The 25,210-nt window shown below is 33.2% G+C and overlaps 1 protein-coding gene across 4 annotated transcripts in view; it reads left to right on the top strand.

Moving 5' to 3' along the window:
- TSC22D2 (TSC22 domain family member 2) overlaps positions 1 to 25,210 on the top strand; it is a 48,060-nt gene that overhangs the window by 5,751 nt on the left and 17,099 nt on the right. Inside the window, exons 2-3 of one of the 4 annotated variants that reach the window (XM_032345623.1) lie at positions 7,539 to 7,610; positions 19,647 to 19,778. The exons of 1 other annotated variant lie outside the window; for it this stretch is intronic. In XM_032345623.1, coding sequence (XP_032201514.1) covers positions 7,539 to 7,610; positions 19,647 to 19,689 — 115 coding nt within the window. In that variant the 3' untranslated portion in view covers positions 19,690 to 19,778. Of the gene's footprint in view, positions 1 to 7,538; positions 7,611 to 19,646; positions 19,779 to 25,210 lie in introns of those variants that run through there. 2 more of the 4 variants (XM_032345618.1, XM_032345630.1) reach the window with 2 other exon arrangements.

Below are 25,210 nucleotides of genomic sequence, written 5' to 3'. Positions count from 1 at the left end.
CAGAGTGCCATGCTGATTACCAAAATATACTTTAGTCATAACCATGGCTCTAAGTAAAGGAAATTACCATAGATTTTCAAGAAGATTAATGTTTCAAAAGTGTATCAGTAGGCAGTATGGTACTTTTTTTTAAATTAACAATGACCTATATATTGTTCAAAATCATGTATGAACTAAATTCTATAGGCTGAACATTGGATAACCTTTAGTAAACACAAGGGCTTCTAGAGTGGGTAGGTGTAGGTAAGGCACACTCTGGTTAGTAACAGTTTCTTCCTTGTAGGGGAAGAAGTAGGGTATCTTGAACTAAATTGCTTTTATGAGATGTCATTTTTTTATCGTACTGATACTGTGGTATATGTATTTTCTGTTTCCTGAGAATAAGGGTAATAGTAATCTGTTCTTGGAGAATTCTAATAGCACTAATTTGGAAATAGTAAAACGTGACACTGGATTTATGGATCTAGTACTTGCTAACAGTCCTTTTGTGCAGCAGAAGAGATTAGAAGTAGTCATGCACTTTAGTGTTCTAGTATCAAAGAGCACCCCCAACAATCAGATGGTAAAGAAACCAAAATTAGTCTCTTTACTGAGGAATGTTTGATAGGGGAGTATAAACAGATCTTGACTTTTCTTTCCTAAAACAGCAGAAGTTGGGCAGGGTGGGGAGAGGTAGAGAGTGATGGCAGATAACCAAGACAGAAAAGCAGAGAGTGAAATGACATGGCATACAGTCTCAGAAGGAATAGGAGTACATATTACTAGTGAAGAAAAGGCATCTAATTCCTTTTTTAAATAATTGTTTTAGACCAGTATGTATTTACTTTTTGAACAGATACTGTTTATTTCTTAATTGCATTACTCTTGAACTATTTAAGTATGAGTAAGAGGAGAGGGTTTATAAAAATGGATTTGCCTGGTTAAATGTGGCCCAAATGATGATGTTTCCTGAGTAATTTCTTATTAATGGGAAGAGCAGATTTTTAAGAAAAACCTTAATAGTTGACAGTATTTAAGGGGTATGTGCACCAAAATTCCTGAATTGGAATAAATCCCTTAAATTAGTTCTTTATACTAAACCAAGTGGACTTGTGATTTGAAGCTGTTTTTTTAATATAGTATAATCAAATTATGGTATCCACAAAGAATGTGCATACCTGAATTATTGGTATAATTTGGGTTTTTCCCACGGCAATTCTTGAACATACCAAATTACTCAGTATTTGTCACATTCTTAATCTGGCATGGTTTAGGGCAAAAACTCCTCCATAAAGATTTAAGAACAGTAACCAATTCATATCCTTCCTATATATCATTATGTGACTTTCTTAATATATTTTAACGTATGCATTTCAAATTTGGCTGGTAACAGTAAGGATACATTATCTGCTTTTATTTCTAAAAAGTATGTTCCTAATGTGTTTTTAAGTTAGGTGAATTAAATTTCATCCATGCTTCTCTGGATTGCTCACCTCTCAAATTTAAAGCCCAAAATTAGATTTCAGTGTTTAGTTTTATTTCTTCATACACAACTAACATTTGTTTAAAAGAATGAACTCTCATTAAGTTATACATTTATAGTGATGGCTATGTGAAAATTCTGCAGATCATTGAGCAATAATTTTAATAGTGTTCATAAGCTTTCACTAAAATTTGATGAAAGAATACTAAATGTAGAAGAGAAACTGTAATTAGTGGGTCATTTATTGTAAATAATGCTGGTGTGTGTGAAATGTTGGCAGTTCCTCTTCATTATTAAACAAGAAGATTGTTTAAACTTTGAACGAAGGATACCTAAAGCAAAGTTTAAAACCAACTAGTTTCTAAGGGAGAGTTAGAATTAAGTTTTACTAAGTAGTTATGTAAGTTAATCCGAAACCCATCCTTGCTACGTATTTGGTCTACCTAACCTTTGAAAACTAAAAAGGAGATGGAGGCTCTTAGTCAAATAAAATCAGTAGTGTGCTTAATTATGTATTAGCATATAGTATGAATGACCATTACAGACAGTAGAGTTAGACAAGCCTGGGCTGAAATCCCAACTGTGCTGCATACCTGAGGCATTTGACCTTCAGGTGGTTATTTAGTTCTTTAAACCCCTTGTTTCCCCGTATGAAAAATGGGGATAATGCCTGTGTTGCACAGTTTGAGAGTATTAAATGAAGTATGCAGGTAGTTTATAAACAGTCCATATATAATATGTATGGCAAACATACATTACAGAAATGTTAGTATTTCATTGTCCACAAACTGTTTTTCCAGATCCCACCTTAACATGCTATAAATCATACCGAGTCTTCAGTTTTTATCTGAAAGTGTAATTACTTGGTGTATGGATATAATAACAAAGGGAGACAGTGTTTCAGGCCAAAACAGTGTTTCAGAGAAGTCATGATGTTGTAAAACATATAGCAGTTGGGTTCTAATCCTGGCTTTTCGAACACTTACTTTCTTTAGTTAAGTCTTTTAGCTTATCTCAGTATTCCTCATTTGTAAAGTTAGAATTTGAGACTTGGTCAGATTTTAAGATTGCCTGTGTATGACTTGATACATTTAAACGTGTTTCATAAGGTAGCTGCCAACTTAAACCTTTCTGCCACCAGACTGTCATGTGACAAAAAAACAAAAACAAAGCTTGCAGATACTCATCAAGTAGGTTGAATACCCAAGAAAACATTTAAAGTGACAGTATGTCAGTCATTCAACTCTTTTTATGATCTCTGAATAGTAAGTACTGGGATACAGAAAAAAAGACTATCCTGCCCTCCCAAGAACTCAGATTATATGAAGATAATTATCAAATATATGCTTTCATATATATCATAGGCTGTGATGGAGTAAAATATAAGGTACTATTGGAACAATTTAGGACATAGTTAGACATGATATGGGGAGGAAATAGACTGGTTTCTGTTTAAAATTAATTTATTATCTGCATAGGTAATATGTTTATATAGTTCTAAATATACAGGAATATAAACCGGAAGTCTCTCTGCACTTCTGTCCTCCAGCCACCCAGTTTCTGTCCTTAGCATCAACCTTTTATCACTTGTGCATTCTTCTGAAGCTAACTGTTGGACTGAATCTTAAAAGGCTGACTTAGGCTAGGTCACTGTTAAGAGAAAGAGATGAATTTCTGAGTAGAAGAGGATGGCAGTTTGTGTAACACTGTGGAAGAAAGAGATGTCAGTTTTGGGAAATGATGTGATTAATTTTGACAGCAACCAGAGTGAAGGGCTGAAATGTCATGGTGAGAAATTGTGATTTTTTTAATCAGAAGATTATGGTTGCTGTTAAAGGTGTTTCTTGAAGCTTTTATTGTTAAAGTAGTATGTATCTTAGGACCATTTCAGTACGCTTTTCAGTGATTGTTGTATTTTTAATTAAAATCGTACGAGAGATCCTATGAGAGCTCTGAGTCCCAGAAGCCAGGATTCTTATCCAATGAAATATACTAAATAGTTTGGTATACCCAGCTCTAAGTTTAAGTTCTGTTTGCCTGAATATTACCTTAATAATGATGAAATATTGAGTATATGTTAAGGTACTCTACTAAAAGTTTATTTTTATATAGCATGATTTGGAAAGTGTAATCCTATATTAAACACAAACCAAGCTTAATTTTGTGAGGTCTTCTGTATGCATAAACTCGTTGAGTTTTTCAGCAACTGTGAGGAAGTGTTCCTCCCTTTTTTATGGATTAAGGAAACTGAGGCCTTGTTTGAATCACATAGTTACTAAGTAACAGCATATATTCAGACTTAGGCCTTCTGATACCAAACCCATTGCTCTTGGATATTTCCAGAATTTTATTTTATTAATTTGCTTACTATAAGATAGGGGGAAGGAAAGCTACTGTGGCTACTGATCTGTTGTGTTGTAACCCTTTACCTAAAGGATGTTTTTAATCATTTTAAATCCTTATTAGATAATAATATTGGAGATGGCCTGTTGTGCTTCCCTGGTTTCTATTAAGAGATCGCTGAAGTTGAGTTTTGACATAAGGGAAGAAGGTATTTGCTGAGTTCAGGGCTCATGTACCTCATCCTTTAACATTCAGCAATTTTCATAGCTTAGTTTTGAGGTGTGGAATGTTTTTCCTCTGTGTTAGAGTTAGCCTACAAAGATAGTATCTTAGCAAAGCAGGTCGATGTATGTCATATTTGAGTCACTCTGTGATGTACTACTTTCATGTACTTAGAAATTAATAGGATAGGTTATTTAGTATATAAAGTCAGGAGGAAAAGGATATATTTTGTTTATTGATTTTGAAAAATGTCCACAAATGGGAAAACAGCACTTTCATTTTGGTGGCTGAAATTGAGAATAAACCACGCCTCAGTCTCCCTAAGAAGCGCTTTGTTGGCTTTATATTTAGATTAATAGTTAACACTGACATCAAATATGTTACTAGGAAACTGGTTTCAAATTTTATTTCTTGGGCAGAAGAGAATTTGTGACCAAATTTGCATAAAATTCAGTATTTCTTTATGACCTTGGTTGCAATGATCTCTGTTAACTGTTTTCCTTGGGCTATCAATTTCCTCAATTTTTTGCCATTTCAAAACATGATCAAGCCCCTTAGTATTTACAATTGGCACTTTTGAAGTTCTTGATCAGTTAGTTTTTACAGATTTAATATATGCCTGTTAAGCAATATTTTGAGACTAATTGTTACTATTTGCTAAAAATCCCTCAAGTTTATGGAAGACATCCCTGCTGAAGTATTAGAGAAATGAAAAGTGTCATATTTTTTAAGCCTGTCTAAATGTTTATCCTTAGAATCTAGACTCTTTAAATTTTTCTAGAGTACATAGATTGTATTACTCCATATGGTTTCTTCATTTTAAATGTATGTAGAAAGTGATTTACTGCCAGCTTTTGCAACCTAAGTGTATTTGTTCTGACATGTTGAAGACTTTAGGTACATTTATGGTATTTTATTTCATAGGTTCCTTTTTTGCCCCAAGATACACAACTAACTGCAGATCCATTCTTTTTTCACTTCTACATTTGACTTATGAGAAACATTTCATTTTTAGAGTCTGGCTGTAAAAATGCTGGAATCTCATCATAGTCATATGATTTCATTTAAAACCAATTTATTTGGCATATGAATTTGATTCAAATTAAATATATACATACGTATTATTCCAAAATGGGGGGATCTGAAGTTTTTTTTAAAGAATGTCATCCTTATAAATATAAGTACTTTTTAATGAATTTTAAATTCCAGACTTGCAGAATAACCTCCAGGTTTACCTTTTGTTGTTGTCTCATATTTACTCCTTTCCTCTTTGAGTCATTCTGTTTTAAATCCAGACAGACTTGTGTGAATAGCAAACCTGTCCCCATATAGGACAGTCCTGGGTAACCTGGTTTTTAAAAAAAAAAAAAAAAAAAAAAAAAAGCCAATCAAGTCTTCGGTTGGTTCAGTTGACTTTCATTTAAATTGGTAGACTGATTCCAAGTACAGTGAAAAAAGCCCCTGCCAAATGTATCTTGAGAGGATATAAGCTGTTAAATAAATAGTGGTTAGCAGCCTCTTAATCCTTGATATTAGCAGATCTAATCAATATGCTTGATTACTTTGGACCCAGCCTCTAGAGAAAAATAGAGAAAGGGTTAAAAGCATAGAAAGGAGTTAAAGTAGGTAGAGCAGACAAAGAGAAGTATATATACTGCCAATATATACTGCCAATTAATCAATTAGTTGCTTTCGTGATACTCTGACATCATCTGTCTGCCTTTCCTAATTTTGGATCATCTAAGAGGTACCCTAGCGGTTAAAACAAAAAATACCTTTTAAAAAATTAAAAAATTCAGTAGGTATTAAGATTGAGTCTTAATCTGAATTTTGAAATCATGGAATTCTGTTGAGTATTTGTTTGCTTATTGATCATTGATATTTAATTGCTATTCCAGTAGAATTTGGAAATAATTTTTTTGTGGTACTAGTAATACTGTAGAGACTCTCTTAAGTTGCTTATGAGGGTCTCAGGATTGCCATGTTGTATTTGAACTTCATTTTGATGATAAAATAATAGCTATTATTTATTGGCCATTGACTATATATACAAAGAGCTTTATATTCAGTCTAAGTTCCTTAACCACCCTACAAGGCTAATCTATATCACCATTTAACTGATAAAGAGACAGACCTAGAGAGGTTAAAATTGAACTCCACTATATGTTTAGCATAGTGATTTAAGAGCGTAAACTCTAGGACCAGATTGTTACCTACTAGCTCTGTGATATCAAGTTACTTCTGTCTGACCCGTTTCCTTATTGGTGGGATAGGAATAATAATAATACCTGCCTCTTAGGGTTGTTGTAGAATTGTGTTAAAAAATGTAAAACACTCAGAATTGGGTCTGGTATATAATAAGTACTTAATGTTCTTAGCTTGCTGTTACTCTGCTACAGCATGGGTCAAGGATTTTAGAGGTAATGTGACATGTTTTTGCTAGCTCCCTAATATACATGTTGGGGTTGGGGAAACTATGGGAAAATCTGAGGTAGAGGGGGAGCTATTAGCAGATTTGTCAAAAGTTTAAATAGTCCCCTAAGAAACCACTCCAGAGATGTAAGGTGAATCATGTAGGCTGGGAGCACGCCAGGATGAGCCCATCAGTTAAGACTCTATGGTTATAGATAGCCCTAGGGAACATATCTCCAGGGAATGGTAGAAATGGATGGTGATTAAGGTGTGGGAGCTCTTACCTCTTAAAGGCCCACTACACTAATGTAAGAAATTTGAAAGCTGCCATGTAATTGCTGCACCATGTTTTACCCTAATCCAGAGAAACCACACATAAATAAATGGATTATAAAGGTAGAAATCATGTCCAGTCCAGCCCAGAAAAGGACTCAGTTGTTCATTATCAAACTCTATCAAATAGATCCTGTTAAGAATTTTTATGTTATGGGGGTGATTGGGCAGCTCAGTTGTTTGGCATCTGCCTTCGGCTCAGGTCATGGTCCCATCAAGCCCTCCACATAGGGCTCTCTGCTCAGCGGGAGGCCTGCTTCTCCCTCTCCCACTCCCTATGCTTGTGTTCCCTCTCTCGCTGTGTCTCTGTCAACTAAATAAATAAAATCTTTTTAAAAAAATTTATATTATGAAGGTGTAGCTTAATTTATTTTACATGAATCCTGTACCTAGGAACAGCTTTGCTAAACTGCTAAATGTTGAGAAACTTATAAAGGCATCTCATATAGAGTAGTGTTGATTAGGCTGTGAATTGGTCACATTCATATGTGTTTAAACATATGCGCACACACATAATTGGATGCTCTTTTATCCGTATTACCCCTTTTAGAACTGTGATCCTGAATTGTTGTCGGGGTCTGCTGGATTTCATCCAGTTTTTTAATTTCTTTCAAAATGTTTTAAGCAAGCTTATGTTGTGTTTTTTTCTTTTTATTAAAGTCGTTACACTTTATTACAAATCTAAAATCTTCCATCTTTTTTTGAAAAGTAGTGATTTCACTGTACTTTCTCAACCTCATTTCCATTTGATTCTTGGATCTCACAGGAATCCTTCAACTGCTTTCTACCAAGCGTTCCATTTGAACACGTTTCAGGAATCAAAGAACCTCTGGGATAGGTATGAATACTTAACATATGGAATGCATACATGCAAAAGTGTATGCATGAATTGCTTTGCTCTGTACTGGTTTCTCATCATTAAACCTAAACTTTATGTGTCCATTGAGGGGGGAATCACATGGTATCTAGCATGGGACAAAGCAGCAAAATAAACCAAAAGAGCAATCTATATTTTAAATAGAATATAAATACACTTTATTTTTCACTTCACTTTTAAGTATATTTACTTTCTGGAAGGACTTACGTATTCTATTAAATCTTATTATATGGAATATCCACTTACTCTTGTATATTTTAATATAAAAATATATTCTATAAAATTAACTACAGTTAGTTTACTTTTGTCCTATTTTATATGTTTTCTCTGTGAATGCCTTAGTAACTCAAAACGAAATGTCACTTCATATTAAGAAATTGGAAAAGGGATAAGACCAAGGTATCAAAGTAGAAAGTTATTGTTTAATCCTGCTGAGAAACTTTCAACATCAAGCTTGTTTGTTAGAATCCCTAGACCTGCCTGCATTACTGTTTTAAACTCCTAAAACAGTTTTTCTCATAGAAATGTTATATAAATTTTGTTGGTAATTTTTTAAAATAATAGAATGAAATCTTAAGCATTCATTTATAGCAAAAGATAATTTGGTTTATCTTTCTGCTTAACACATTTTAAGTAGTATATGCTGTGTTCAGTTATTTTGCTGAATATTTATTAGTGCTCCATCATTCTATGTTTAATTACTAGAACAAACACAAATGCTGTTTTAAAAATTCACACAGAGCTTTGTTAGATTCTTTTAACTCTGCCTGGCAACGCATTTGTGTCCTCTGGCATAGTTTGGATACTACTCATGGACTTAACTCCATCTCTTTCATTAGAAAAGAGTATTGCTAAGTGCATGTACATGTCATGTTAAGACATGGTTTACATTGCCTACAAATGGTAACAGTCTTTTAATTCTTAGGCTTGATTTGTTTGTGTGTCACTCTAAAGAGATTTTCTAACAAAGTATCTTTTCAGTGATATGTTCCTTAACCAAAAATGTTTTAAAATAGTTACTTGTAGAGCAAGAAGTTCTACAATTTATGGTACAGTGTTTATAATTTTAATTTTGAAATTGTACAGCTGTATCAATGTAAATTAAGACATAAATGTAAATTGTGGCATGAAGCAAACATGAATGCTTGTTCAAACAGCTTATCTGATGTAGCCAGGGTGAGTACTTTGGGTTATACTTTATTCTTTTCCATTAGAAAAAGGAAAAACAGCATTCTATTTAGAGATGTAGTAAGAATAGTGATAGTCATATGGTAACTTATTTCAAATAGCTAAATTTTATAAGCTACTGTGCTATCAATATGAATAAGAGCTGTTATTTTCATCAGAACAATGTAGAAACGTGTGAGCTTTATTTTTTATAATTTTGACTTAATATTGAAAGTTTTCTTTTGTTTCCTTATAAAACAACCATAGAAGTTGCCTACTCATCATTTGTTTACAGCTAAATACTTCTTACCTGTTTTCTTTTTTAGATACAGAAATATTTAAAGTATCAAAATGAGGCAAGTTGCTTTATCTGTAGTTACTCATGGGTTGAAAGTATTTTCTGTTCTTTTCTTTGAAGCCTGTCATCCAGAGCCAAAGAAGTTAATAGTGTGTTAGTAGTATGTTAATGCCAAACTATAATCAGAATTTATATTCTAGATCAGCTGTTCTTCACTATAAGTTGGCCCTTTGGTACTAAAGTGACAGGTCCAACCCAGTACTAGTAGCTTCCTTTTAGCTTTGCAACTAGCTTATGAAATTTTTAATTGAGGGGCCTGGCTAGCTCAGTTGGAGCATGTGGCTCTTGATCTTGGGGTCATGAGTTTAAGCCCAATGTTGGGTGTAATGATCACTTAAATAAAATAAAACGTGAAAAAAATTGTTTCAGTTTATAAGAGCAGTGGGCTAGCTTTATTAGTTCTAACTATATGACCTCCGTTGGCAAATACCTACAGACTTTTTAATAAGTATATTAGCAAATAAAGTATTATGGGAGTATACATTCTTTTTCATTGCAGATGGAGTTGAAGATTTATGTGTGTTAAACTTTAAAAAATATATTTTTGTGTTAGATTTCACCAAATTGCCTTGTTCATATTTTTAGTTATAAATTATAGATTTTTAAAACAATTTTACTAATTTGGCAAATAAGTATTTTGCAGGGATGATTCTGTTAAACAGAACCATTCAGGAATTTATGGGACTGTAAATCCCTTACATTATCTACTTAGTTTGAGGTATAAAATTGCTTATTAGTATTGACAGATACCATATTTCAGGTTCTTATGAAATATTGAAACTCATTTTCACTAGAAACCGCTTTAAAATTTAAGCCCTGTGTCAGTTTTCATTAAACCTGACCTAAATAGCTGAAGATCTTGGTTTTGCCTTACTTGAAAGTCTGAAATCTTTTTTTTTTTCCCTAGGATTCTTTTAGCAGAGTATCTTAATCAAAATACAAGTAATTAATATACCTTTCCTCACACTGACTCAGAGTTCCCTAATGGCCCCTTTGTTTCCTTCTTTATTTAAATTCGAATTACCAAATTGAGAAGCTTTTCACCCATTTGCCTCTGCCTGTATTTAGAAATTTTCTTGCCACTGATAGCCCATGCCTTATTCAGTTATTGTACTAAACTTTAAGCTACTGTCAAGCCTTCCTTTCCTTTTTACATAGGTGCTATCATTGTTCTCTGTCTTCCCCCCCTTTTGTCATTTGCAGAGTACTCAAGGAATCAAGCTAAAACCATCACCAAATATAAGGACAGTTGATACTGACAGCTTAAAAATAATACAGACCTTTCCTAGGAAGTGCAGAATGTTTGCATTGACAGTTTATTAAAATGAATAACGCAGTTTCTGTAATTAGCTTTCTGGAGATTATCTTATTGTAGTGATAGTGATACTTAGTGATACTCTAGCCTGTTGGCATTTCAGAATAATAACTTTATTTAAATTTTGACTTTATACTTTTCTTCTTTAAAGAACAGTTCTGAACTTAATTATTGGCATTGCTTTGTTACATTGACAAAATTAGTTTAGAAACTTATTTTACTAATCACTGGGGAACAGGCTTTTGTTGGAAGTTCTTTGTCTGCAAAAAAGCTGAGGGTAAGAATTTATAACAAACACATTTACCCTCTTCTGTATATCAGGTCAGTAAGGTAAAGGAGCACTAGGGAGGAAGAAAGTTTTGCCAGGTAGACCAAAGGAAGAAATCGGATAACTTTTCAGGATTTAAACTTCATTGACAAACACATGCAGTATTTCTGCTTTAATGAAGAAAATGCACAAGCGCAGTTAACAAATGAGAGTAACAGTTGCTAGGTGCACTATCCCCATGAGTTGGCTTGTCCTTTCTTGGGATAGCACCATTATTTAAAGAGAAATGAATTAGGAAAGCAGCAGTGCACATGGGTGTTAACTTAAAATGAATGTCCAAATTTATGGTCTTTTTACTAGATCCTGATTTCAGTTAAATTGTCTTGTTTAGTCTTTTATTATAGTGATTATTCACTTACATCTGTTTGCATCTAGTTTAAAAATTACTCGATTTAAAAAGTTCTTGTTTAAATCACGTATTTTGTATTAGAAAACAGGTATTCGGTATTTGCTATCATCGTTCCTTTGAGATTTCATTTTTGAAGTTAGGAGTAGGTCAGAAATAAGCTGCTTATATGAGATAATTTGTTTTGTTTTACTCATTCTCCAAGAAGCTTGGGTACATCATTAACACCCACCAGTACTTGCTAACCCAGATGGTAAAACTCAGGTTTCAGAGCTTGGCCAATCTAGTGTTTGAATGCTCAGTAATAAGACATTTTAAAAATCTTTTTATTGAAGTATAATTTGTATCAGAAAGGTACACCATTCATAATTTGTACAGCTTAAACTGAACATACCTGTGTAACCAGGACCCAGATCAAGACACAAAATATTGTAAGCTCCTTATTTTGTGTCTCTCTTCTTTCACCTAACGTTTGATATTCATCTGTATGGCTCTGCACAGTTGTAGATCTGAACTAAAGTTGATTTGCCAATGCAGGGGTTAAGGGCAATAACACCCTCCTCCCCCTGTGCAGTTGAAAATCCAAGTATGACTTTTGACTCTCCAAAAACTGAACTGCCTATATAGCCTACTGTTGACAGGAAGTTTTAGTGATAAACAGTCAATTAACACATACTTTGTATGTTGTATGTATTATATATTGTTTTCTTACAAATTAAGAGAAAAAATTTATTAAAGTCATAAGAGAAAAATACATTTAAGTTCTTAAAAAATTCATGTAACTCACTATACTATGTTGTACACATGAAACTAAATATATCAACTGTGTGTCAATAAACACAGATAATTAAGATCCTTATTTATCTGTACCTGTGCAGTTCAAACCCATGTTGTTAAAGGATTAACTACGTAATTATGAAGAATCACCATAGTGAGTTACTTGTTGAAGACTGTTACTAGTTAAATATTCTCTCCTTATTAGGAGATAATCTCTACTTATTAGATGAGCCTATGAACCCAAACTATTTTGTAAGCCCCCCAAATATATTCTCTAATAATTTGTACTTAGTACTTACTTGATTTATTATGTGATTACATTTTGACCTATTTCAGTTATGGATAACCAATAGAGGATAATCAAAGACATGAAATTAGAGGACAAAGTTTTAGTGACCTGACACCTTTTAGGAATGGATCTCAGATTTATTTAAAAAAACTTAAGGATAAATGTTCAGACATTAAAACAGGAAGTGTTAGCTATTATTGGATGATCGCATTTATAAATTAGACAATCTGAAGCATGTGAAGAAATTGAGAAATTGATAGAACTTCTATGTAAATTCAGGAAAGTTGAGATTGCTCAGTTTAGAACGTAGAGTAAAAAATACCTAGATGTTGCCTGCTTTTTACAGTATTGATTAGCAAGTTACAGATCCATCACAAAAACTAATATAATTTTAGGCAATCTTTTTATAACTAGAAAAAATAGGAAGAGATGATTACAGACCTACTGTACTCCATTTCTATAGGATAGTTATTCAAAATACAAAGGAAACTTGAAGCTACTTTCTTTATACTTTACCTGGATAGCCAGGGGGTTGTTTCAAGAGAGGCTTGAGCTTACTTTCTGCAAGTGGATGCATCTCTGCAAAATAGTCTTGCCATCACTATAAATTAACATGAATACAATTAATAACTGTCTTCCTGGCTATGTAAACAATGTTGACCTTGAATGAGATTTAAAACCACTTTTAAAAATCCCTATTCTGTAGAGTTTTATTCCCCCCACTTAGTTCTAAATGGGAAAGAAGAGTTAAGGAAAGCATTGGAATTGAGTTACTTCTGCTTTGTCATTGTTGGCCATGATTATCAGAAAACATGAAAGAGGGGTGCCTAAGTCTCTGCACAGGTCTTTATCTCAGGGTTGTGAGTTAACACTGGCCTACTTAAAACCTCCAAGAGCTGTGTATTTGCTTTAGGAATGGAAGACTAGCAAACCCTTAGGAAAGAATGCCATGTCAGAGGCAATTAAGTGGTGATCACAGTAGAGAAACCAATGAACTGGATCTTGATATGGGAAAAGATAGGTAAGAACATCATTGCATGACTGAAAGTGATAACTGTCATTTAAAATTCAAACATTTTATGTCTCTCAAAGTACAGCTGGAGGTATTGGCCAAAGCTTCATTAGGAAGTGACCTTTTGAGTTGGAACCTGAAAGGTGGGTAGAATTTGGTCATACAGAGTGAAAGACCTGAGGGAAAGGGAAAATTCCAGCTTGGGGAATACAGTGAGCTACTGTGAAAGTAAAGAGCATATGAGATAAGGACAGTTAAATTTGGTGCACAAATCATTTGAAGACAGCAGAGAAGAGATACTGGATTGGACAGAAACCAAAGGTAATAGAAAGGTAGCGAAGGCCTGAATGAGGCAATGGAGAGGAGGGAAGAATAGTTAACAGAAGGTAGGAATTAGACGATGTTACAACTTAAGAGATATGATAGGGAAGCCGTCAAACTTGACTGCAAAGTCTCAAATCTAATTGAGGGAATGGTGGTACCATTAGAAAGTATTAGTGAAAGAATTGGTTTGGAAAAGTGAAAATAATAATGAGATTCTGGTTTTAGCTACTTTTGGTTGAGTGAGCTGGTAGAAAGTCAAGGTGGAAACTCAGTTAACAACTGGAGCTGCAGACACACAATTTGTTAGAGAAGCTAAGGCTAGAAGATATTGAAGACCATTTATTTTAGAGTTTGAGCTTTAGGAAAGGCGGAGGTTGTCAAGAGTGAGGAGAGTAGGGTAAGAGGGTCAAGCCAGGCCACTGGGAAACACTGCCTACTTTTAGAGAACAGGAGAAGCTCTGAAGAGCACAAGTGATCTTACGAGACTGGACGATTCTGAGACTATTATTTACTAACCAAAAAGAAGGGAAAATGTTTGATTCTCTATTTTGAAAAAATTTCAGTTTTACAGAAAAACTACAAGAGTAAAAAGGAGCTCCAGCAATCTTACCGAGATTGAACATTAACATTTTGTCTTACTTGCTTTATTATCCTAACATATTATCTAGGAACCATTTAAGAATAAGATTCAGATATCCTGTCCATTTGACCTAAAAATACTTTTAGCATATGTTGCCTAAGAAGATTCTGTTATGTAACAGCAGTTTAATTAGCAAATTCAGGTTTGATATACTGTTATTTAATATGTAATATAGAGTTTATATTCAGATTTTACAGTTATCCCACTGTCTTTCATGACCATTTTTTACCTGATCCAAGAGCCAATACAAGATCACAGATTACATTTAATTATCAAACACCTGTCTTTTTTCCTTCTGTCTTATATAAATAAATACTTTTTTTACATTAGTCTTCTGTAGGACTGTTTAAAGTTTGAATTAGAGTAGCCTAACAGAAGTCCATATTATAAGGAGTGGGAAGGAGAGACAGGTAAGATGCCTAAAATTCAGCTGAAACAGCTACTGGGACTCGAAAAATGTTACAAGAGGAGGTCTTTTGTTTCTCAGATTTTGGGGGTGGGTGGGGGGGGTGATGGCAAGAGAAGGAGAACATGTAGACATTAATGTGGGTGTATCTCTTAGAACAGAAATTGAAGTATATTCATGTACCAGTTATTGTCTATATCATGATTTATATGTATACACACACATATCTATTAAGTTGGGATTCTAATTATCTGGAATTGGAAAAAATAGTGTAATTTGAAGACATTTTAGTCAACTCTTGGGTTTATAGATTATGTATTTGCTATCCTTTATATTCTGTTGTGTCTTCCTAGTTTTATTCTGATAGTTGCCTAAGGTTAATTGTCTACTGCCAGATTTTTAACCACAGATCTACATCTCATTGCTTGATGTGGTGTTTCAGTGGATCCTAAGCATTTCTTCTCTTCTTTTAGCTTTGCTATGACTAGCTGAAATGGGACACCTGCCATGCTGACATTATTTTCATCATATAACCAGACGTCAGAATTGGTGATGGGAAATTATTGACAGCTCATCCATTATTAGATGCTTCTACTCATGTGTTTACCACTTTCTTTAGTTAGTGAATTTTCTTAACATAAGTCATCACAGCCTACTCTGAAAAATCATAGTAATTATTTTCAGGGTGAAATTTGAGACACAGTTGAAATAGATGAAAATAGTTGGTACGGTTGTGGTGGTGGTGTTAATTTATTTTTACTTTTCACCAGAATAATTTTAAGTAAACCAAAGCTTTGACTAGAACAGAAATTTGTATGTGTGAATTAGTGTGTAAACTAATTTGCTAAACCCAATTTATTTATTTTTTTTTGCAGAATCTGTAAAAAAGCTTTTTAATTAAAAAAAAAAACTTACTGAACTTGTTCAGATGAAAAGGACATTTAAATATGTGGCCTGAAGTTGTTGAATCAGAACAAACCTAACATCTATTTTGTTTTATTTTCCCTCCAGTCTTCAACAATGAAAAAATTTAAAATTCATACTTCTTCCAGTGAACTTAAACCTACAGATAGTTTTGCAACCTTTTGGGAAGAAAAATATTAAGTGGAATTTTTTATATTTTTGTTTCATTAATTTGGGTTCGTACATAGTTAGATGAGAGAAATGACTGTATTCTATTTGGCATTCTCTGTGTGTACATGTGCGAACTTGTACTAATATTCTAAATCACCAAATCAAGATATATATTAGATTTTTGTGATGATCATATAAAGTATTCAAATGCATTAGTTTACCCAAAATTAGCTTCTGTGTTTAGGTTTCAGCTGACTACTCTGAAACATTTTTCATATTTGACAGAAGTAAATTTAAATAGATGGTAATAATTTAGAACATGTATTCAATGATATTTATCTTTAAGAAATAGCATTTTTATGCAAAATTTGTTTCCTGGTTGGTTTCAGAGTTTAAAGATCTTGGTTATAAATACCAAAAGGTTTGGAAGGTGCTCATTGTTTTTTGGTTTTTTTTTTCCCAGTTTTTAATTGTGGTATTTAGCTCAGAAATAGTGGTATATATAACTTGTGTCTTGGAAGCCAGAAATGGATCTTACTGCATATCTGCCTGGTGGTATATCAAGATAAAGAACATATTCTTTCCCTACATCTACACACTATTTGAAGGGTAACAAGAAGGGGAAGGAGTTGTTTAGTGTGACTAATCCCCACTCCTTCTGTTCAGAGTGACTGTTAACTATTCATCTTCAAAAAATTTATTTGCAGCATCTACTTCTGTTTTAGATATTGCTAACTTAGTTCAGAATATAGTGTTAAACGTATGTCTGGAATGGTCATACATGCTTTGTTTCAAGAAATGCGATAATAACTCTTAAAAGCATAATATGTCATGCTATCTTAAATTTTAAGAGTAGCTGTATTTCCTAATGATAGCTGTTGTTAGTAAAAGCTCGGTCAGATATCCCGCTTTCTATTAACAAAGCCTGTTATTCCTTATCACATATGTATTTGAATAATATATAACTGGCTTCCATCTACTGTTTTTCCATTTTTATCTTCTGTCCCAACCCCCAATTTCTATTTCTTTTGATCCTCTATAGGCTATTTCTACTCCTTTTGAAAGAATGGGGAGTATAAACATTTGTTAATGAACATGCTCTATTAAAATACCAAAATATCAATAACCTATCTTGTTAGGGGTATTTTCTGAAGCTGTATGAATTTTTTTAAGCCATGTATTTTGCATTTTCTTCCACTAATAGGTACATTTGATATGATGCATAGCTTGCTAAACACATTTTCTTAACATTTCTCATACTTAGTTTTTAACATAGCTAATCATCTTAAATTATATCTTGGCTGATCCACAGATAAAAGGGTTTTCTCTAATTGTGTATGTCTTTTTATATGTGAATTTCTTAGAACACATTGTCTTTGCAGTGTTCTTATCTTTGGACTAATTTTTTTTCACAAGCTTATCTTTGATATTCCTAGCCTCATTTCCCCAATACTTAGTCTATGGAAGGACTATATGTAATTTATTGGGAGCATAAAGGGTGGCCTCATTTCCCCTTTGTCTCCGTTTAAAAAATAAGCACTTCCGACATTTAGGGAAGCAAGCATTTATTTATTGTGTCTAAGATTTCTCAAAACAATACAGTGAACTTTTTGAAGAAGGTGGTATACACTTGAAAGTGAAATTTTGTGTCAAAGCTAAGGACATTTATTCAAATAGCAAGTTCCATTAGGAACTCTTATATGTTTGTTTGATTTCCCATATCAGTTTTCTGGTGACTTGGAAATTGCAGGTCATCCACCTTCTCGCCCTGTGCTCTCTTTGTTCTATCAATATAAAATTGCCATAATATTAGCTAAATTATAATAAACTTAAACCTAGTATTTGCTGGACTATACTATATGACTTAGTAGCTCACTCTCAGTTAAGTGGGACTTTTTCCTCCTCACAAATTAAAAAAGAAAAAATGAAGTGATAAATACGGGAAATGTTTGGGATTTATTTTTGATAGCAGTCTTGCCAGAGATTGGAGATTATGATTGATATATCAGAATAAGTTTCTAAATATTCATTTTGGGGAGGATTCTAATTTTAAATTCATTTTTTAAGACTATCTAAATCCTAACTATGTTCATCTACAAACATTTCAGTTACCTAGTTTTATTTCGAATTTTTAATAAGGATTTCCTGCATGTTGGAATTTGGTCATTGAAACCCTTCAAAGGTAACCTCTGGTAGCAGCTAATTTTGAAAATGCATGGTGGAGAAAAATCTGATAATGGAAGTTTTGTATTTTTGTATTTTTAAATGTAAACAGCTCTTAAGTCCTTAATTTGCCCTGTATTTGTATAATGCACACACCCTTTCAAAATTTTCTCTGCAAATGTCATAGGAAAATAACTAAATTGGCTTTATATGACTGGTTTTAATTCTGTATTCCAGAGGCTTTCCAGGCATTTGTCATAACCGTGCTTATTGTTGACAGGCCCTTTAACAGAGGGTCAGGTGTCTGCCCCTCAAATGGCCAGTCCATCAAAGCCTTCACAGACAAGCCAAATTACTAGCATTACAAATACATATATTTCAGGAAGGATATGCTTTGCTACATATGGCCAGGTATTGTATCTTCTCATGGGACTTGTCCCATGAAAGAGTAAATGATCCAAAGAACTTTTTTAAATTATGGTAGTATTTTGGTTGATAGGAGACAAGAGTTGCATAAAAGCTTGCTAAAAATGTTTTGGTAATATGTTGATGTGAAATGACCACAACTTTAAACTACTACTTATCCTCATTAGTATGGGTTTTTGCCTTCACCAGGTGATTACATCATAGGGCTGTGCTTTGACAAAAGATAGTAAAGTATGATTTTATTGAAGTCAAATGTGTTGTGAGATTACATTTGGAAAGATTATATTTGTAAATTGGAAAAAATCCTGATCTTCAGATTGTGTGGGAGACTTTCAAAGACATTGTATAATAGAAAAATTCCATTAAAAGTTAAAATCTGTAACAGCACAACTCCAACCCCCTATATTTGGGTTACATATTTCTGGAGATTGCTGCAGAGTTTCCTTACAGTGCTGTCTTTGAGTTTTCTATGGCTTTGCATATTTTGATCTTCCTCAGTGATGGCTTCCTTTCCCCCCTCTCCATTGCCCCCTTATGTCATTTTATTTAGGGAGTTAATTTAGGCAAAAATATGCCCATAAATTTGTGGGTTGCCTTTTCTGCAGATTACTGACAACTAAAAATAGAAATGAGTATTCATACTGCACAGAAAATGTTGGTAATATTACCCTTCAGCAAATAAAATAGATGCCTAATTGAAAGCTTTCTTGTAAAAAATTTAACAAATATAAGATTAATCTTAAGTAATTTTTACCATTATTAAATATTCCTACCCCTAATTTTGTTCTTTGGTCATACACAGATGAACTATAGGACCACTTCTGAAAAGGATACACTGTTACGTCTGTTATATAAAATGCATAATAAAATTCTATTCTTTCCACCATGTTTACTAATTTTAAAATTGGTGGGTATAGAGACACACTAGGATTTAGTTATAAAAATTGAATGTGTCTTGAGCATTTAAATGATTGGTATGGATTATTACTGATCCATTCACCTGTGTTAGAAGTCTAGAAATTCATATGGATATGAACCAGATAATAGACACAAGTGACATTCTGTAGGACCTCAAAACTGTCTGTAGCAAGTTAATGGTGTTAAGTCGTAATTTCTGGATCATGATCTTAAACCTTTAATTGGTTCCATTTCTTCTTGACTCTTCACTAACAAGTATTCCTGATGGCCTGAAAGTCCATGTTGAAATTTATAGTTTGAAGTATCCAGATTAAATATAAAATTATTTTACATTTAAAAAATACTTAAGTACAAAATATCAGTTGTGTAATCATGGTAAAAAATAAAACTTTGCTATAAAAGATTTTTAAAGGCTATTTGATTAAAACACTTATTTACTTAAACTCTTTGCTAGAATTTTTTTTAGAATTCAGCATCGGAGGAGGAATGTGACATAATAATGATCGAAAGCCGAAAGTTTAAAAGTTGTGATGCCCTCACATGGTTGGAGGGTTATTCTAGCTTCTAAGGACTGAATGTTGTCCACAAGAGTGTCTCATCAGGTCATAAATTGGTAAGACTTAATGGATTAGATTTTATGTATTATACCTGATGTTATTGTATTGAGATGACTATTTATGAACAAAATGAGCACATTGTATAACTAAGAGTATAGTATTAAATATAAGTTCAAACTTGGAATTTTAAATACTTGGGAGTATGTAATCCTTTCAAAATTTCATGAGGCTGAGGGCTGTATCTTTGCAGTGGTGTTTAATAATCAGTTTAAAAAATAAAGTGACATCCTGTGTTATGTAAACATTACTTAAATACTGCTATGGCATCTGCTGTAGATGCTTACAGTGTAGTTAAGGGCCCCAAATACTTTCTAGGTATTATCGCAGGAGATATTTGAGAACTAATATATTAATCTTTTATTTTTAAAAAGAAAGACCTTATATCCATTTTCTTCATAAAATATAGTTTAAATTACTTTGCTTTTGGGATTTTATTTTTCTTCTAAATGTCTGTAAAAATAAAGCCAGGAAAGCTTTCTCAGTTCTTATCTTGAGAACCAATATCAAATGAAAATAATATACTAGAAGTCAATAATATACTTTTTGTATGCCCTGAAAATGAAAGATTTCCTTTCAGCATCGTATTCTGCTTGGAAAACAAAAATTTTAAAACTTGTTTTATATAGCTGCTTATTTTGGCTTTGCGTTACACAGCTGTATTTTGTAGGGGACTCTTAGAATAATACAGTTTAGACTAAGATGAAGTCCTAGTCTTCAGTCTGAAATCATCATATTTTGCAGTTGAAGAACAACTTGCGTTAAGTTGTATGTCCAAAGCCATACAGTTGTAAAATTAATATTTTCATTAAAGTATGGTGTACGTATTCTGTAAGTGTATCACAGATTATTTGAAATTCTTGAATAGGCTACCATATCTTTTTCTAACTTTATCTTTAACCCTCTGGGTTTAGTCAGCCTCTCCCTTACACACATACATCTATCTTTTGAGTGATATTCTAAATTGTTTCTGATATGGTATTCCATGACTTTGATCATATTCTGTAAACTTAAGTTTTGTAAAACAGTAATTGCAATCATTAGTAGCTTGGGAGGAAATGCAGCAAACTAATAACAGTTGTCTTGGATCCTATAAACTTTTTATTTTTTCATTTACTACGTAACTCCATAACTTTGGTAATTAGGAAAATAATTTCTAGTTTCTTTAGTGTAGGATATTCATCTTCAATTGTCAGTGGATGGGTGGTCCTCAGAAGATCATGAACCCTGTGAAATACTGTATGGAATTCAATGTATGATCAGTTTTTGGTGAAAGGTTCAGAGCATTTGTCAGATTTTTTAAAGCATTTAAATAACATTGCTAATGAATGTATCTATGAGAGACAAGCCTTGTTATATATGCAACTTACATGATGTAGGAAAGAAATTTTCAATAATGAGTACACTGATTCTGTAACTCTTGAATTTTATCCAAGGCTAGTTTAATATAAGTGAGAGACTGATGAAACAAATCAGAGTTTACCCACTTTGAGCTTAGGAATTTCATACTGTCAATCTCTGCTCAAATGTTCATTGAATTTCTCCACAGCATAGTTTTTATTTTTGCTACCTAGTGCTTACTCTGTGTCACACGCTATGCGGCCTATTTGGAGCATGTTGTTTAACTTCCCAACAGCTGTATTATATAGATACCAGTACCCTCAGTTTACAGGGAAGAAGTTGAAAGCTTAGAGAGATTAGATAACTTGCTCAGGTCACATAGCCATTTAGTGGTGGAGCTAGGATTCAAATCTGGCTTTCTAACTGGAACCATGGCTCTCAGTTGTATTCTGGTATGCCAAGAGTAGCTCTGGGGAACTTAAAGGATAAGGGAAAATTTTATATTGAGTGAAGATGTGAATACATAAATTAGATTTCCTTTGAACTTAAGTTGCAGTGGGGGTCATCCTTTATTATATATAAAACCATCTTTTAAAGCACCTGTCAAAAAAATACATTTGGTAAGTTGCTTATAATTAAGTATTTATTGCATTAGAAATACCTTCTATTCAGATTTAATGCTTGTGATTGTAAGCAAATATATATGTGTTAGAAAAGTTTTAGTACTTACTAGAATAGTATTGTGCCAAGTATAACAATTAAGGAACTCACCCTTTAATATTTAGGATTTATTAATAGCAGACATTTGGGGGAAGCAGTTTAAAAATCTGCTTTGAGCTGCAGATGTTTCTTGGAGTAGGTGAATGAATCACATGTAAAACCTCCTACTAAGTGCTATGTCAGTTTCCCATTTGCCCTTAATTGTAAATAATTCTATAAAGATACCTTTTCTATGTTTACTTTTAAAATATGTATGCAACAAAATTTATATTTTAGATACATGGATTTTTTTAATTGAGCACCTACTTTGTGTAGAACCTCTCTTATTTTAAGTGTTTATAATAAAGTTCCTATGTCTAAATAGGATTTAAAGTTAAATCCACAATAATAGTACTGCTTAAAGCAAAAACAAGTAAAACTGTAAGAATTTGTTTACTCTTCAGTTTAGTCGAAATAGTCTGCCTATCAAGCATTAACTTAATTTCTTCAAGATCATAGTTTAAAGTTTACAACAACTTGATAGGTCATCAGAACATGGAAATACTAGGTCTCTATCATTAAGCATCTTGCGTTGGTGGTATAGTGGTGAGCATAGCTGCCTTCCATTAAGCATCTGCCTTTGGCTCAGGTCACTATCCCATGATTAGAGTCCTCACTGAGTAGGGAGCCTGCTTCTCCCTCTCCCACTCCCCCTGCTTTTGTTCCCTCTCTTGCTGTGTCTGTCTTTGTCAAATAAATAAGTAAAATCTTTTAAAAAAAAAAAAGAAAATACTATATTTAAAGTCCTTTTTTAGATAAGACATTTGTACCCCAGCTTCTTTATTAATAACTATTTGCCTTTTCAAAATTAAAACTTTGGAATGTTTGGGAAATAAAATAAACAGTTACACCTAACCCAAGTTTTTAACACAATGACTATCTCAGTGTTTGTATATTCCCTTCCAGAATTGGAGTACATATGCATGGATATTAACAATTGTAATCATAGTTAAACAGCTTTTAAATAGTTTTTATTGTGCCAAGTATTTTTCTGATTTGTACAAAGCTGATACGTGTCATAAGTTTTAAATTTGGGGCTGATAATTTTGGTATCTAGGATACCATCCCTTCCAGTTTGTTGTTCTATCTCTCATTACTTCTCAGTCCCCTGGCAGGTTTTTTCTTTCTGTTTATTCTTTTAAGTGTTGCTGGTGTCCTTAGGATGCTGTTGAAACCCTCTTCTCACATTATTCGTCATGCTAAGAATATGTAGATAGATGGTTCTGAGTGTCATCTGTATGCTCTCGGTGCTCAAACTTGTCACCGAGGCATCTCTCCTTAACATTCACACTTTTGTGATCTCCCATAGCCAGTTAATTGCAAAATACTGCCACGTCTGTTTCTGTCAGTTTTACTTAAGCCTACCATCTCTTTAATGCCCATTCAGGACACAGTTCTTTCTTATGTGGAAATGCAAAAACCTTCTAACTGGTCTTCATTATTTGAGTTTTCTAACATGGCTAACTGTACATGCTGTTCCTTTTACTTAGAACATTTGTGTGTAGACTTCTGTCCTTTTAGATTCTCCACCCAATTGTGGCACTTCCTTTAAAAAATATTCTTCCTGACCCTTGATCTTGATTATATTTCCCCAAAACACCCTCTAAAATCTTGCTTTGTCTTAGCATTTATCACACCTCTAATCTATCTCCTACACTCAACTGTATACTCAGAAATTCTAGTGTATGGCTTATTTGATGAAGTGTGCACATAACCAACATCTGATAAATGTTTAAATACATTAAAATCCCCTTAGAATGTGGCATCATAAAATGTAGTAACTAGAAAGAATGTTAGAAATTATCGTATACAGTTAGAGGCAAGAATCAAATGTAGAAACCGTATAACCTCACTCTAAGTTAGTGTTCCCTGTGTATTTCATGATACTTAGATTTTGACTGCTATACCTTACTAGTACAGACTGTATAGTTAATATATTAAATGTTTAATATGTGCCAGACACTAATGCATTATCTCACTGAATCCTCTTGTCTGGTCCTATTATTCTTTTTGGAGAAGATAAGTAACTTGTGTGAAGTTACATTATAAAAGGGATAGAGTTGGGATTCAAACCCTGGGTATGATTCCAGAACCAAAGGCTTTTTATTTGATACCGCCTGTGAGTTTTTATCTTTCTGAGTCTAGAATTATAAATCTGAGTTGGAAGGGAATTGAGTGGTCATTTATTCCAGCCATTTGTCTCATTTTGTCTAATGTCTATAACACACCTTCTCAGATGTTGTCTAGCCTATGAAAACCTCCAGTGATGTTTATCTTGACATCCTGGTCTTCTTTTTATATTTCATATTTAAACCTTTTATAAATTCTTGATGTACAACAAGAATCTAAAATGTAGAACAGAAAAATCAGATGATTGCCATCACTGAAAGCATTCAAGTAAAGAAATCAGATTCATGTAAAAATATAAGTTGCACTGCACATTCTGTCAACGTTCAACTGAGAACATTCTGTAGTTCATTGTTTTCATAGCTGCTATAATCAAGAATGTGGGTTCCAGTTTGTGGCCAAAAGTTATTGGTGTTAATATAAATGCAGCTCTAAAAATGGCAAAGGAGACATTGCTTAATATCTTAGAGATCACAAGGATGTTTTTCCACTTTGTAATCATTGATTCTAGTGATTATGCAAGAATTTCACAGGACTCCTGTATACTGTTCTGATCCAGCAATGTGTCAGAAGAGTAAAGTACTATACATCTGAATTTCTTCACATTCCTAGATCTAACCCACTTAGAACTTCCACTTGTTATGAGACATGCTTAAAGGCATGGTGATAAAAATTGTCTTCTTTATCTTACCTGACTAAACTAGTAAACCTTTGGTCTCTTTCCACCTTCAGGATAGCTTTTCTTCTCTTTAGATTCAATTCTAATTGTCCATAGAGAATGTTATCAAGCAATTGAGAGAACCCATAGATAGTTAGGATGTATGATTATACAATTAAGCCTTTCACTGGGTTCAGAAAATTATTTTCCCTAAATTCATAATTCTAATGTAAAAAGATCTTTGCCAAGGTTTTTATCCAAAAGGTAAGAGTCTTTAAAGTCTACTTTATTTTCCACAAGGTCTTCTATGAGTTTTGTCATTCCTGTGATCTGTATATGAAACTGCTAAGTTTCACTGGCATAATTTTGTCAGAAGTAACCTGAAAGTCCATGGAATTCTAGCTATTCTATTCCTCAAATTTAAACCATTTTTCTACTTAGTTACTTCAGAAACTACTATACTTGCTTCCTCTTTAGTGAGTAACAATCAGATGCAAGGAATATCACAAGAAAAGGTTT

Source organism: Mustela erminea, chromosome 1, assembly GCF_009829155.1.
Source record: "Mustela erminea isolate mMusErm1 chromosome 1, mMusErm1.Pri, whole genome shotgun sequence".
Lineage (NCBI taxonomy): Eukaryota > Metazoa > Chordata > Mammalia > Carnivora > Mustelidae > Mustela > Mustela erminea.
Note: the sequence above shows the minus strand (reverse complement) of the source record. Positions and strands in the feature narration are given on the sequence as shown.